This window comes from Garra rufa, chromosome 2 (genome assembly GCF_049309525.1).
Source record: "Garra rufa chromosome 2, GarRuf1.0, whole genome shotgun sequence".
Classification (NCBI taxonomy): Eukaryota; Metazoa; Chordata; class Actinopteri; order Cypriniformes; family Cyprinidae; genus Garra; species Garra rufa.
Genome location: NC_133362.1, coordinates 3577571 through 3592753, shown reverse-complemented (window position 1 = coordinate 3592753; position 15183 = coordinate 3577571). Strand labels below are relative to the sequence as shown.

Sequence of the window (15183 nt, the reverse complement as noted above, 5' to 3'; positions counted from 1 at the left end):
CCTTCTCCAGTAATTCAAGCACAGTGTAATCTCTCCATATCCCTCAGCTCCAATAAATGACTTTAATGTCTCGCGTCGCTCCTCGGTTCTTCACTAATATCATTCTTCTTTCATAATATTTCTTCTCTCTCTCCAGCGTTTTCTTCATTCATCTTCTTTTATTATCTCTCCAGCTCATTATCATCTCCTCCTCTTTCTCTCTTCTCTGTTATCCTCTCCTGCATCATTAGATTGTTTTATTTCTCCCTTCGTTCATTACAACTCCATCTGCATTCTTTCTGTTTTCATTTCTCTCTCGACATATTTCGTCCGTTTCATGCTTAATGAGAAAAACAATCAGAACACATTAAAAACCAAATAAAGTCATTACAACCATGCAGAAGCCCTAGCAACCACACAAAAACACCCTAGCAACCACATAAAAAAATCTGTCAACCACCCAAAACACACAAAGAACCAATTAAAACATATACGCAACTAGCACAAACACTCTAGCAAAGAACTCAGAACACCTTAACAACCCCCTGGCAACCACTCAGAACACCTTTGCAACAACATAACAATCTGTCAACACCCAAAACACCCAAGGAATTAGTTAAATCATCTTCGCAACTATCACAAACCCTCTGGAAAAGAACCTAGAACACCTTAGCAACCCACTGGTAACCACTGAAAACACTTTGGAAACCACTCAGAACACCTTAGCAACCACATAAAAATCTGTCAACCCCCCAGGAATGAGTTAAAACATCTTCGCATCTACCACAAACCCTCTAGCAAAGAACCCAGAACACCTTAGAAAACACCCTGGCAACCACTGAAAACACCTAAGCAACTTCCTGGCAACCACTCAGAACACCTTAGCAACCACATAAAAATCTGTCAACACCCAAAACACCCAAGGAATTAGTTAAATCATCTTTGCAACTACACAAACCTTCTAGCAAAGAACCTAGAACACCTCAGCAACCCACTGGTAACCACTCAGAACACCTTAGCAACCCCCTGGCAACCACTCAGAACACCTTGGCAACCACTCAGAACACCTTTGCAACCACATAAAAATCTGTCAACACCCAAAACACCCAAGGAATTAGTTAAATCATCTTCGCAACTACCACAAACCCTCTGGAAAAGAACCTAGAACACCTTAGCAACCCACTGGTAACCACTCAGAACACTTTGGAAACCACTCAGAACACCTTAGCAACCACATAAAAATCTGTCAACCCCCCAGGAATAAGTTAAAACATCTTCGGAACTACCACAAACCCTCTAGCAAAGAACCCAGAACACCTTAGCAACCCCCTGGCAACCACTGAAAACACCTAAGCAACTCCCTGTCAACCACTCAGAACACCTTAGCAACCACATAAAAATCTGTCAACCACCCAAAACACCCAAGAAACCAGTTAAAACATCTTCGCAACTACACAAACCCTCTAGCAAAGAACCTAGAACACCTTAGCAACCCACTGGTAACCATTCAGAACACATTAGCAACCCCCTGGCAACCACTTAGAACACCTTAGCAACCCTCTGGCAACACCCTACTAGATTTACACTGTCATAAATATACACTGCCGCTCAAAAGTTTGGGATCAGAAAGACTTTCAATGTCTTTGACCCCATGCTAGGGTGTTCTGGGTGGTTGTTAGGGTGTTGCTAGGCTGTTTGTTGTCCATCTGTAGCATGAGTTGTGCATGTCCTCGTCCAGGCCCTGGTCATTTCTAGGCTGGACTACTGCAATGCTCTTTTGGCCGATCTACCAACATGCACAATCCGACCTCTACAAATGATTCAGAATGCAGCAGCACGGCTGGTCTTAAATGATCCCAAAAAGGCCCATGTCACACCTCTCTGATGCTGGCCTATAGGACAGCCACTGGCTCATCACCTGCTTACCTCCATTCACTACTACGCATCTACACTCCCTCCAGAAGTCTGAGATCCTCTAGTGAAAGACGCCTCATTGTACCACCACAGAGAGGCATGAAATCACTCTCCAGAACATTTTCATTCACTGTTCCTGCCTGGTGGAACGATCTTCCCACCCCTATCCAGAATGCAGACTCCTTGACAGCTTTTAAGCGACTGCTGAAAACCTCTTTCAACACTATTTGACTCAAAAAAAAAAAAAAAAAAAAAAACTTTGTTCTCCTTTCTTTCTTGATCTTCCCTTTCTAGCCTGTACTCATCTAACAATGCCTGGCATATGGTATTTTGCCCCCTTAGGATGAATCGCTTGTTGTATTTCCCAATTGTAAGTCGCTTTGGATAAAAGTGTCTGCTAAATTAATAAATGTAAATATTTGCTTGTGATGTCTCACCTTCCTCAGCAGCGAGACAAGGTCTTTGTGCCAGGATGAGCTGTACTGCACACTGACCGTACTGAACAACTGCAGGAGAGACTCCACAGAATTACTGGCGTGGATGTCGTACGGCCTCTGACAGACAGACACAGAGAGAGACAGGACAAAAAGAGAGAGAAAAAACATCCGTAAATGGGTTTAAGTCAGTCTAAAGCTACGTTATAAAAATGTTGTAGGAACATTGTTTTAAAATGTTTCTTATAGACCTTTTTCCTGAATAAACGAAGAGTGCCGCCATTACAAATTCTAACTTCAGATTGGATGCTCTTCTGTTCCAATCTCCATAGGAACCTGTTTTTAACGTAGCTAACGTCAGCAGCTTCGTAGATTTAACATTAAAAGTCAGCTTGGAATATACACTAATTTGACTAGAAACACTGGAGAACGGAAAGGCAAAGCATCCTTCGGGTTAAGAATTCCACGTTCAGGATAAAGTCTATAAAACAGATAGTTTCGGTCCTCGATCCTGATTGGTTGAGCTGCATTCAAAGCTGTTGTAAATTACTCTACAAACATACACCTTTGTTTACGTTTGTGTGTTGCTCAGCAACCACTTTCTTGCAACCACAACTGTTTCTGAGGAACTACATCGTTTGGCGGAAGAATAATGTTTGTATTAACATCTTCACACTTTATTTGCTCCTGTTTTATTTTGTGAAACCTTACCAAGTATATGGGATACCCGTTTTATAAAAGTAATAAGCCCAGTGAAGTTGTGGTTTACAGTGAATTTATAACAGCTAAGGGTCGTGCCTAACAACACCTCAGTGAATGTAAACCACGGCTTCTTGGGGCTTATTGCTTTATAAAACACTGAAATGTTGAAACAGAAAATTTGTGATTTTTCTTTTATGCCAAAAATCCTATTACGATCATGTTCCATGAAGATATTTTGTAAATTTCCTACTGCAAATATGTTAAAACGTAATTTTTGATTAGTAATATGCATTGCTAAGAACTTTATTTGGACAACTTTAAAGGCGATTTTCTCAATTTTGATTTTTTTGCACCCTCAGATTTTCAAATAGTTGCATCTCAGCCAAATATTGTCCTATCCCAACAAACCATACATCAGTGGAAAGCTTATTTATCCAAATCTCAATTTCAACCCTTATTTATAAAAAAACGTTTACAAAACTTTAAACAATTTGAAAATTGTGAGAGTGTTCCCTGTTAGCTGGAGCCCTGCTGAAACTTGTTTCTGCACAGTTGTCCAAGCTGGTTTATAGGGGTATGGTTGCAAACCAGCAAAACATAGCTGGTAAAGATGGTTGATTAAGGGCATTAAGTTAAGCTGATTAAACACCAGCATCCCCTGCTGGAGACTTCAGTACAAAACAAGATTCACTAGTGACTCATCATACTGGGCTGTGTTTCCCAAAAGCATCAATAGATCATAGAAACTATTGCCACTGATGCTCTCTATGATCAGGTTTTTGGAAATCACAATCCTGGTTAGTGGATATTTTACACTGTCATCTGCAAAAACTAAAGAGTTGATCATTATACCCAGCTTCGCAGAACCTCAAAGATCGTCACGCCCAGCGACCACCAGTCCACCTCGAACGCATAACCGGTTCCTCCGCTCACAAACGACTGGAAGATCTCTGGAGCTGTGAAGAGAAACGCATGCATTCAGATTATGATTATGATTATGATGGGATGTGACCAACAAACTAAAGTCTGGTCCACTTATTCTGACTAAGAACTGCCACACATGACAAGAAGAGACAGTCTGACTGAAAGTTAATTTTAGTTTAATGTCCTAGTTAGATCAGCAGTTCTCAAACTTACTGACTCCAAGGCTCTTAACAGTCCAAAATCATTTTCAAAGACACTTCATTTTAAGTTTCCCAGATATTTTAGGAGCGGAATGTTCTTCATGGCTCCTCTTTTTAAGCAATTTTTTAAACTTGTATGACTTCAGCAGATGTTTCTGATTTACTGGATCAGGATTAAAGGGTTTGCTCACCCAAAAATAAAATTTAGCCCATAATTTACTCATCCTCAAGGCATTCAAGGTGTAATATGACTTTCTTTTTTCAGACAAATGCATTCAGAGTTATATTAAAAATTATTCTGGCTCTTCAAGCTTTATATGCATGCGCCCCTGAGAAAAAAAAAGACAAACACGGAAGTGCAGAGGAGAGAACAAGACAAAAAATTGTCATGAATTATGAGCACAAAAGGAGAACTTGGAAAGATAAATGGAGGATTTCGATATAAGCCAAGAAGAGACCGGGTTTCCTTTGCTAAAGGAATAAAACGTAAAACTAAACATTGTTTTTTACGAGCAACGGCTTACATGTATGAAAATTAGCACAAATAGATTAAAGTGATTATTAGGTTTACAAAAACGCATCAACTTACTATAGAAGGCCTTCATTCACCCCCTGGAACCATGTGAGGCACTTTTTGTTATGTTTATTATAGATGGATGCACTTTATTGGACTTGTTTTGGACTGATGAAGAGAAACACCCGCCCATGCCATTATAAAGCTTGGAAGAGCCAGGATCATTTTTAATGCAAGTCCAATTGGATTCGACTGAAAGAAAAAAGTCAGTCACTCATACACCTAGGATGCCTTGAGGTTGAGTAAATCATGGGCAATTTTCATTTTTGTGTGGACCAACCCTTTAAGGATAAGAATTGCAAAAAATATTTTGTACTCAATTTCTAGCTGATATTTTTTTATTTTATTTCTCTTAGCTTTTTACAATGCTGGTTTTGTCTTATTTTAAATCATTTCAAGCCACTAAAATAGTAAAAATACTAAAATAGTTGATAAAACAACATATCAGTCTGTAAAAATATCATGATTTATCATCATAATTTCTCTGTCTAAAAGGATCAAGCACTGATTGTCACAGATGAATGTGCAGTTCTAGATCTCTCATGTAGATGATGTGGCGTTTCTCACCCATGTAAGGCTTTGTACCCGCTAACGCCGTGGCTCGTTCGCCATCTTTGATTATAGTAGCAACGTTAAAGTCTGTTAAATGGGCGTGACCTAAAGAACAACAGAGAGAACAGAGGAGACAAGTGACAACCAGACAGGAAGCGGAGCTGAAGCTCAAACACACCGATGTGAGAACTGCTAGAGCAATCCAGGGCAATAATTCCCTCTTTCTAAAAAAGGAACATTATGAATAGAGTGCAGAGAACGCGACACCATCATAGGGATGTTTAGTGGAACAGCGTGTCCTCGTGTCTCACACACACATCTCCTTGAACCATTTCTCAGAGCTTCACACACACGTCTCTCACCTTGCTCATCCAGGAGGATGTTGTCCGGTTTGATGTCCCTGTGGAGAGATCACAACATCACGTCAGTTCAAATGACATCAACGCCTGGACTTCATTTACACGTCACATCCTCTCTGACTGCAGCCTCTCTTTTGAAAGCTTTGGCCACCTTCTTTTGTGTGAATGTTCAGTTCTCAGGGGGCCGTCACACTTTCAACACACTCACTAATTACAATGAGCACACACACTCTATTTAAGAATAAAGGCTCGTCCAGCTACAGCCGCATTCTTGTTCCCTCACAGCTAATTAACAGTGAGCCGTTCCCCTGCTGTCATCGTGATTCCAGAGAGCATGATGAGATTAATTCACACAGAGCTGTGACACACACACACACACACACACACACACACACACAGAGCAGTGACGTGATCACAACACATCACATTCTTCAAGACAAACTACTGCATCCTTAAAGAGGAAACTCCATCACACAGACACTTTTATAGCCCATCTGAATCTCTCTCAATCTTATGCGAGTACTGTGCATCAATGTCAGGTCGCCAGGGTTTTGCTATGCTGTTGCTAAGATGATCTGAGTATTTTAGAAAATTGTTATGTGGTTGCCAAGGTATTTTAAGTGGTTTTGAATACAGTGCTATGAAGCTGTGAGTTGCTGTGCGATTACATAAGTACTGTGTTTGAAATGTTACTAGGGTATTATCGGTTGTTGCTAGGGGGTTTCTATGGTGCTCTGCAGGTTTCTAGGCACCTGTTGTTTCTAGGGTGTTGCCATGGGAATGGTAGGGTATTGCGAGTTGTCGCTAGGGCGTTTCTATGGTGTTCTGGTGGTTTCTAGGCAGCTGATGTTTCTACTGTGTTGTTATGGGAATGCTAGGGTATTGTGGGTTGTTGCTAGGGCATTTCTATGGTGTTTTGGTGGTCTCTAGGTAGCTCTTGTTTCTAGTTTGTTGTTGCTAGGGAGTTTATATGGTGTTTTGGTGGTTTCTATGCAGCTGTTGTTTCTTGAGTGCTGTTGCTAGGGTGTTTCTATGGTGTTCTGGTGGTTTATAGGCAGCTGTTGTTTCTAGTGTGTTGCCATGGGAATGCTAGGGTATTGTGGGTTGTTGCTAGAGCATTTCTATGGTGTTTTGGTGGTCTCCAGGTAGCTCTTGTTTCTAGTTTGTTGTTGCTAGGGAGTTTCTATGGTGTTCTGGTGGTTTCTATGTAGCTGTTGTATCTTGAGTGCTGTTGCTAGGGTGTTTCTATGGTGTTCTGGTGGTTTCTAGGCAGCTGTTGTTTCTAGTGTGTTGCCATGGGAATGCTTGGGTATTGTGGGTGGTTGCTAAAGACTTTCTATGGTGTTCTGGTGGTTTCTATGCAGCTGTTGTGTCTTGAGTGCTGTTGCTAGGGTGTTTCTATGGTGTTCTGTTGGTTTCTAGGCAGCTGTTGTTTCTTGTTGGCATCCTTATGTCTTGAGAGACAATGGTTTAGAATCTGCACCCAGGTCAGTCTGTGGCTTATTTGCAGACTCTGCTATGGCTGTAGAGTCCAATACGGGAGCGACAGCACTGCTGGCACTTGCTGCATGTGTTAGCAGTGGTGGAGTCAGTGGGGGCAGGCTGAGCGCTTTGCTGCCGGCGGGTCCTCTTCTCCTCCCACTGCATTACTCTTTTTTTCTTCGGCTAGAAGGACACCAGTCTTGAAGGCTGGATCGCCAATTCTCGCGGTCCGATGTCACTGCTTCCAAATCAGCTGGGCAGATGCTGCAGGCTTTCAAGTCTCGTTTGCAAGCGTCCTTGTAGCGCAGGATTGGCCATCCAGTTGGTCGTGTTCCTGTGGCAAGCTCCCCATAAAGAACGTCCTTTGGGATGCGACCGTCATCCATCCTGCACAGGTGGCCAAGTCAGCGCAGTCGCCTCTGTGTTAGGATGGTGAACATACTTGGCATACCTGCCTGAGACAGAATGGCTCTGTTTGTGATATGGTCCTGCCAGGTGATGCTCAGGAGTTGTCTGAGGCAGCGCATATGAAAGGCATTCAATCTTTGCTCTTGGCGAGAATATAGAGTCCAAGCTTCACTGCCATAGAGGAGGGTGTTCAAGATGCATGCTTGGAATACCTTCAATTTTGTTTTGAGTGTCAGCAAAGTGTTGTCCCAAGCCCTCTTTGCTAGCCGAGCCATGGCGGTTGCTGCTTTGCCTTTCCTTATATTGAGCTCGGCATCCAGGGATAGGTTGCTGCAGATGGTGGAGCCAAGGTAGGTGAAGTTTTCCACTACCTCCAGGGTGTGGTCGCCGATAGTGATTGCAGGAGTGGAGCTGGCATCTTGAACCAATATGTTGGTTTTCTTAAGGCTGATGGTAAGGGCAAACTCTGTGCATGCATCTGGAAGGCAAGTGTTGAGTCGCTGTAGGGCACTCTCAGTGTGTGCAGCAAGAGCAGCGTCATCTGCAAACAGCATCTCCCGTATGAGTACCCTGCGGACCTTAGTCTTTGCTCTGAGGCGGGCGAGGTTGAAGAGGTTCCCATCACTCCTAGTGTGGAGGAAGATCCCGTCTTCGGAGTTGCAGAAGGCATAGCGCAGGAGCAGGGAGAAGAACATGCCGAAGAGTTTTGGCGCCAGGACACACCCTTGCTCCACACCACACCTGATTGAGAAGGGGTCTGAGGATGACTCGCCATACTGGACTGTGCCCACCATGTTCTCATGAAATGATATAATCAGCTTCAGGAGCTTGGGGGGGGGGGCATCCAATCCTGTGCAGGAGAGTGAAAAGGCCAGTCCGACTGACCACGTCGAACGCCTTGGTCAGATCTATGAAGGCGAGGAACAGGGGACGTCACTGCTCATGGCACTTCTCCTGTAGCTGCCTAAGGGAGAACACCATGTCAACTGTTGAACATTTTGCTCGAAACCCACATTGCGACTCCGGATACACACGATCGGTGAGCAGTTGTAGGCGGTTAAGGATGACACGTGCTTTTCCCACAACACTGAGGAGGGAGATCCCACTATAGTTATTTCAGTCACTGCGATCACCCTTGTTCTTATAGAGTGTGACAATCTTAGCGTCTCGCATGTCTTGGGGTATGATGCCCCCTTCTCAGCATTTAAGCAAGAGGCTGTGGAGGTGGCCGAGAATAGAGCTCACTTTTCCTGCCTTAATGATCTCTGGTGGAATTCCGTCACTGCCTGGTGCTTTCCCGCAGGCGAGTGAGTCGATGGCCTTCCCGTGTTCCTCTATGGTGGGTGGCGAGTCAAGCTCCTCCATGGTGGGCAGAGGCTTGGGATTTCTAATGGCTGTGTCAGCAACAATGTTCTCGTTTGAGTACAGTTCCTGGGAGTGCTCAGCTCATCTCTCCATCTGCTTACTGCGATCTGTGATGAGCTCGCCGGAAGTGGATTTTAGGGGAGCAGTCTTGATGACGTTGGGACCAAACGCTTTCTTCATGCCCTCATACATGGCTCGGATGTTACCACAGTCTGCCGAAGTCTGAATATTGCTACACAACTTCAGCCAGCAGTCGTTCGCACACTTTCGGGCAATTCTCTTGGTGTTGTTACGTGCTTCTCTGAAGGCAGCCATTGTTCTTGCAAGGAGGTTTACATTTAAATGCAAGACACTCAAATGAAGACAGTGTTGGTAAAGAGAGTGGACATAACTCTACTTGCCGTCGATATATTACAGCAAAGCCACCACCATGACCAGTGGTACGGCTTTCTCCAAGTAACTGTAACCAGGGGGACAGACTTCATTTAATACTGAGTAAACCTCAGGCTGATGCCATGTTTCTGTTAAGCACATAAAGTCCAAGTCCTTTTCCATAGTATGTTCCTGTATAAAGGCCGACTTATTTGTAAGAGATTGTGCATTAAACAGTTAAATTTTAAGCATTGATGGATTAACAGATCTCTCCATGGGCCGTAATACACTGAAATCCACTCCACGGTTTGTATCCTGTTCAGTGTAATGCGATCTCGCGCTATTTCCCGTACAGGTACAGTTTTCATTGTGAAGTCTCGCGATATTTCCCGTATTACTAACACCTTGAGCGGCATTACTCTGATGACGTGACAAACATGCAGCATCGGTCCAGATAGATGGAATGGCAGAGGCAGAGTGGTCCGTCTGATGATAGACAAACTTTCGATTGCAACTTCTGTGAATATACCGCGATCGACGCAGGAGTCCAAGTCATTTTACGGCTGCAATGCACGTTGGAACCAGGGACTGGTTGTTGAAAGTTCAAACAAAACAAAAAATAAATGTCAAACAAAATCATTAAAACAGTGTGGGGAAGCGGCGAACATCAACGCCAGCGTCCTCTCCCTCCTGCACACCCCATTGAGTATCAATTCTGATCCAAAGAAGAAAGTGTAATCTCTCTCTTTCAGACTTTCACTGGATGGAAGACGTGTCTCTTGAAGGGCGGCAACGTCAATGTTGAGCCTTAACAGCTCATGGTTGATGATAGCGTTTTTCTAGCGTCGTCAACTTGCTGAAGGTCGTCACAAAGGCCAGGGCACAATGTTCTGACGTTCCAGGTTGCCAGCCGCAGGGCTGATGGCTTTTTAGTCTTTTGATTATTTCCTGGTGCTGGGTATTACAACCTGCCTGTCGATTTTGTCTAAGCTCCATGCACCCGATGAAGCAAGCAGGTTGTGGCGGGGTAGTACCTAACTGCCCGGGGGCTGCCCGAGTTAAGGCGGGCGGTAATGACCCAATGGAACACGATTCCTCCCACCGTCGGGAGCAACCCCTAGCGCCCGGCTCGACGCCAAATGAGCCATGACTTAACACTGGTAGACTGCTGCTCCCCGTGTTGTTTCTGCACTGAAAACAGTGCAGCTGTTGTGACCTCTCCAGGTGCAGGGCTGGGCTAATCATATGGAGATCCTGGGTTGCCCAGACGTCAGGACCCCCCTCTCGGCTTTGCTGGCAGGGTCTGACGGAAAGGCGAGCCAATACAGTCAGTGTCAGCGCAGCTGCAGGAGTTGCCGGACGGTGACATGTTCCTTCACCATCCGCCTGAGGGGCTCCACTCCTGATTTTCTGTTGCGGTTTACTCCCTTAGCCTTTGCTTCCCCTGGAGCTAACCACAAGGCAGTGGCTCACAGGGGTTTCTGTGCAGAGTTTTCCTTCTCTGTAGTGGTATGATGGTGCATCCCTTGGGTCGCTCTTTTTCTGGAACCTCCCTCTCGACCTTACCGCCATGGGTGGCCCTACCAGGAGCTTAAGCTCCAGACGGCATTGCTCTCAGGTTCATCGGAACACGTAAGGCTCTCCACCACGACAAGGTGGCAGCATGGTGTCGCCATAGGAATGGCAGGGTATTGTGGGTTGTTGCTAGGGCGTTTCTATGGTGCTCTGGTGGTTTCTAGGCAGCTGATGTTTCTACTGTGTTGCTATGGGAATGCTAGGGTATTGTGGATTGTTGCTAAAGCATTTATGTGGTGTTTTGGTGGTCTCTAGGTAGCTCTTGTTTCTAGTTTGTTGTTGCTAGGGAGTTTCTATGGTATCCTGGTGGTTTCTATGCAGCTGTTGTGTCTTGAGTGCTGTTGCTAGGGTGTTTCTATGGTGTTCTGGTGGTTTCTAGGCAGCTGTTGTTTCTAGTGTGTTGCCATGGGAATGCTAGGGTATTGTGGGTAGTTGCTAGAGCATTTCTATGGTGTTCTGGTGGTTTTTAGGCAGCTGTTGTTTCTAGTGTTTTGCTATTGAAATACGAGGGTACTGTGAGTTGTTGCTAGGGTGTTTCTATGGTGTTCCTAGGCAGCTGTTGTTTCTAGTGTGTTGCCATGGGAATGCAAGGGTAATGTGGGTTGTTGCTAGGGCGTTTCTATGGTGTTCCTAGGCAGCTGTTGTTTCTAGTGTGTTGCCATTAGAATGCTAGCGTATTATTGGGTTGTTGCTAGGGTGTTATGTACGGTTGCTAGGTGGTTCGTCAAAAGGGTTCATCGCATAGAACCAGCAGCAGCTCTACAGACATGTCATTTAAGAAATCAGTGCTATCTGGAGCACAAACCTCAGTGTCCCTGCAGCATGAGCTCTGATCAGTGTTTAACCAGAGCAGGATCTGTCAGATGTTTCCAGATGCTCCGCTCACCCTCCTGTTCAGGAATCCTCCACTCTGACTAATTTTACCGCGGTGACAGCATGACACGACACACTGTTGCTAGGAAACACTTCTGCCCAACTTAGCGCAACTAAATAATACTATAGACAGGAAACGCTCCTACAGAAATGTACAGCTACATCCACCACATAGAAATCAATGTGACTGACACACACACACACACACACACACACACACACACACACACACAGCTAGATAGAGATTCAGTCCACTGCGTTCCCTGTCAGTTGTGTTCTAGAGGCCCAAAACAAGACAAGCACACATTTTATTTGGCACAGGATCTTTGTCTCCCTCAGGAGCCCCGCAGAACTAAACATGCAATTACACAACAAATCCCTGTGAGCAGCCAGTGTACACACACACAGCATACACTTCTGTTGTTTTAAAGTGAATTATAGAGATAAATTTGACTATTAAGGATGTCAGTCACAATGGATTCATTTTTATCTGTACAGTTTAAACTGCAAATTAATACAATATAAAGTAGTGATGCGTCTCATAACCCGCGGACCCCCGGGTTGGGGCGGGTAAAGAAATTGTCACTTTATTTGCGGGGCGGGTCATTAAAAACAAAAAAAAAACAAAAAAAAATCTATGTATGTTGCGTGCAATTCCCTATAGCCTTTATTTAATATTTGGGAATATCCATTTTCCTATTTTATTAAGTTCTTTAATAAGGTTATCAACACGTCACGACACGCAAGCTCTAAGCAGCTCCCGCTGCCAGCCATGAGCGCTTCAAGCGAGCACACATTCAGCTCTGCAGGCCTGGTGCTGGAGTCGAGGCGAAATAGATTAAACCCCGGTACAGTGGATGCCAGTCTTTTTTTGCACAGCGAACGTAAAAACACTAAATGACCATTTTTGTCTGTTAAATAAAAGTTTAGTGGTTATTTAGCGTAGGCTGTAAACCTATACACATTTGAAATAAAAAAAAAGTTTAGCCTAGACGAATACAAACACTGCTTTGTAAATGTTGAAAATGTTTATCATTATCTACAGTGGTGTAGTGGAGGGTATACGTCGGATACCCACTTTATCAGGCGGCTATGCATATACCTATTTTTAAATCTTCTCTGATGCGCATTATTCAGTAGTGTGCTGCATTAGCCAAAATCAGGACAGTCAACCACATCCAGTCATATGTGAATAAATGTAAATATTCGCTAAAAACACCCAATAAAGACAGTAATGATGCAGTCAGGACCGTGGCGCCGGCTTGCTTTGAAATGTATTTGATGATTAAGCCTGATGCGCCTGTGCCCGAAACAGTACATAATAACGAAAACAATACCTTACAAATAAAAAGAAGCAGGTTTTTACGATCAGAAATTCCTTAAACCAGTGAACCCCTGTAAACTTTTCAGTCCAAGGATCCAGTAAACGAATGCGTTCAAATAGAAAGTTCATAACGAAATTCATAAATGAAGCGTAGGCTATACCCACTTTTCTTCCGGCACCACTAACGTTACACCGATTATCTTGTTATTAATATGACATGATTTATGGTTCATAATCGTATGTTGTCGCAAGTTTACAGGGCGATGTGGCCAAGCACTTTTAGCCTGAAATAAAGGCTGTTTTCATTTGGATTACAGATTACAATGCCTAGTATGTTTATTTAATGGTAGCGGGTGCGGGGCGGGTTGTAAAAATAGTAAAAATAGCGGGTTGGGGCGGGCCAAATAATTTCATAAAAGCGGGAACCGCGGGTTGAAAAAAACCCGACCCGCGCATCACTAATATAAAGTAATAAAAAAAAAAAAAACAGATGGTAACAAAAAAATTGTAAAATGATTAAAGCTGCAAGCAGCGATGATAGGGCCCTCGCACCCGGGCTCACCGCCGACCGGTGGCTTTAGGAAAACAGCGAACGGTGGCCGGTATGCTTTTAATACAGTAAAAATAGGAGAAATTTGTCAAAGTCACTTAAATGTGCCAAATTTCCTGCTGCCAGCTGGTGGCGCTATACCTATAACTGATTATTGGCATGTAGATTGGTTCAGGCCAGCACTTTTATCAAACATATGAAGTTTGGTGGAGATTGACCTTGGTATGTTTGAGTTAGTGAAAGATATGATATATCCTGCTGCCAACAGGTGGTGCTATGATAATATCTGAATATTGGCCTTCAGATGTGTTCAGGCCAGGACTTTTATTGAACGTGTGAAGTTTGAGGCAAATCGGACATTTTATGGCTGAGTCATAAAAAGTTTTATATCCATGGCGAGACCTCGAAATTTGTCTGGCCGCCACGGACACGCTCTTCAACGAAAACTCAAGATCTTCGCAATTAATATCACTATAGCCTTTATATTAGACTGACCGATTTTTGTGTTGATCTGTATAAATCTCTAGGAGGAGTTTGTTGTAGAGTACAGCATGACACTTCCTGTTGCCAGCAAGTGGCGCTACGACTATAACTGAATATGGATATGTAGGTGTCTTCAGGTCAGGAGTGTTATCACACATCTGAAGTTTGGGGCAGATCGGACATTGTATGCCTGAGTTATAGCATCGAAATTTGCCCTCCAATGAAAACTCTAGATCTTCGCAATTTAACGTCACAAAGGGCTTTAGATTAGACTCACCAAATTTGGTGTTGATCCGAATAAATCTCTTGGAGGAGTTTGTTCAAGTACGACGCCTGAAAGTGGCAAATATGACACAATTTGCTGAGAACATTAATAACCGACTTCCTGTTGGGTTTTGGATTTCGCTCCAAGAGGCTTTCTTGTAGGTATTGGTGTGTTACATGTTTACCGATTTTCGTGCATGTACGTGAATCACAGCTGAAAGCGCACACCACTGAACGTGTAAAGGTGGCGCTATCGAGCCATTTTGCCACACAAATTTTCGCCAGGTTTGATGTGTGTGCAAAGTTTCATGAGTTTTCGGGTATGTTTAGGCCCTCAAAAAAGCGATTCATTTTGGAGAAGTATAACAATAAATAAAACTGCAAGCAGCGATGAACGGGCCCTCACCTTCTGCACAGTCGCCATCCCGATAGCATCAGAAAAACAGTGGCCAGTGGGCACATGCATTCACAGTAACCTTTAAACCACCCTCCCCTTTCCCTCTTTCTCTCTCTGTCTCTCCCTCTCATCCCCTCCCCCTCCCCCTGCACTCACTCTAACACACACACACACACACACACACACACACACACACACACACACACACACACACACACACACACACACACAAAGGCAGAGTGAAAAAAGATGTCTGAACGATTCGCGAACATGCATCAAAGTCCCGAAATGAATCAAATGATTCGCGAACACGCATCAAAGTCCCGAAATGAATCAAATGATTCGCGAACACGCATCAAAGTCCCGAAATGAATCAAATGATTCGCGAACACGCATCAAAGTCCCGAAATGAATCAAACGATTTGCGAACATGCATCAAAGTCCCGAAATGA

General features: G+C 43.9%; 1 protein-coding gene across 1 annotated transcript in view; it reads right to left on the bottom strand.

Annotated features, from left to right (window-relative positions):
* The window catches only part of LOC141325134 (serine/threonine-protein kinase 32C-like), a 219652-nt gene that overhangs the window by 14729 nt on the left and 189740 nt on the right, over window positions 1-15183 (bottom strand). The window contains exons 5-8 of the mRNA XM_073833623.1: window positions 5642-5679; window positions 5295-5384; window positions 3882-3985; window positions 2331-2447 (exon numbers count right to left, since the gene is read on the bottom strand). Of these exons, the coding sequence (XP_073689724.1) occupies window positions 2331-2447; window positions 3882-3985; window positions 5295-5384; window positions 5642-5679 (349 nt within the window). The remainder of the gene's footprint in view (window positions 1-2330; window positions 2448-3881; window positions 3986-5294; window positions 5385-5641; window positions 5680-15183) is intronic.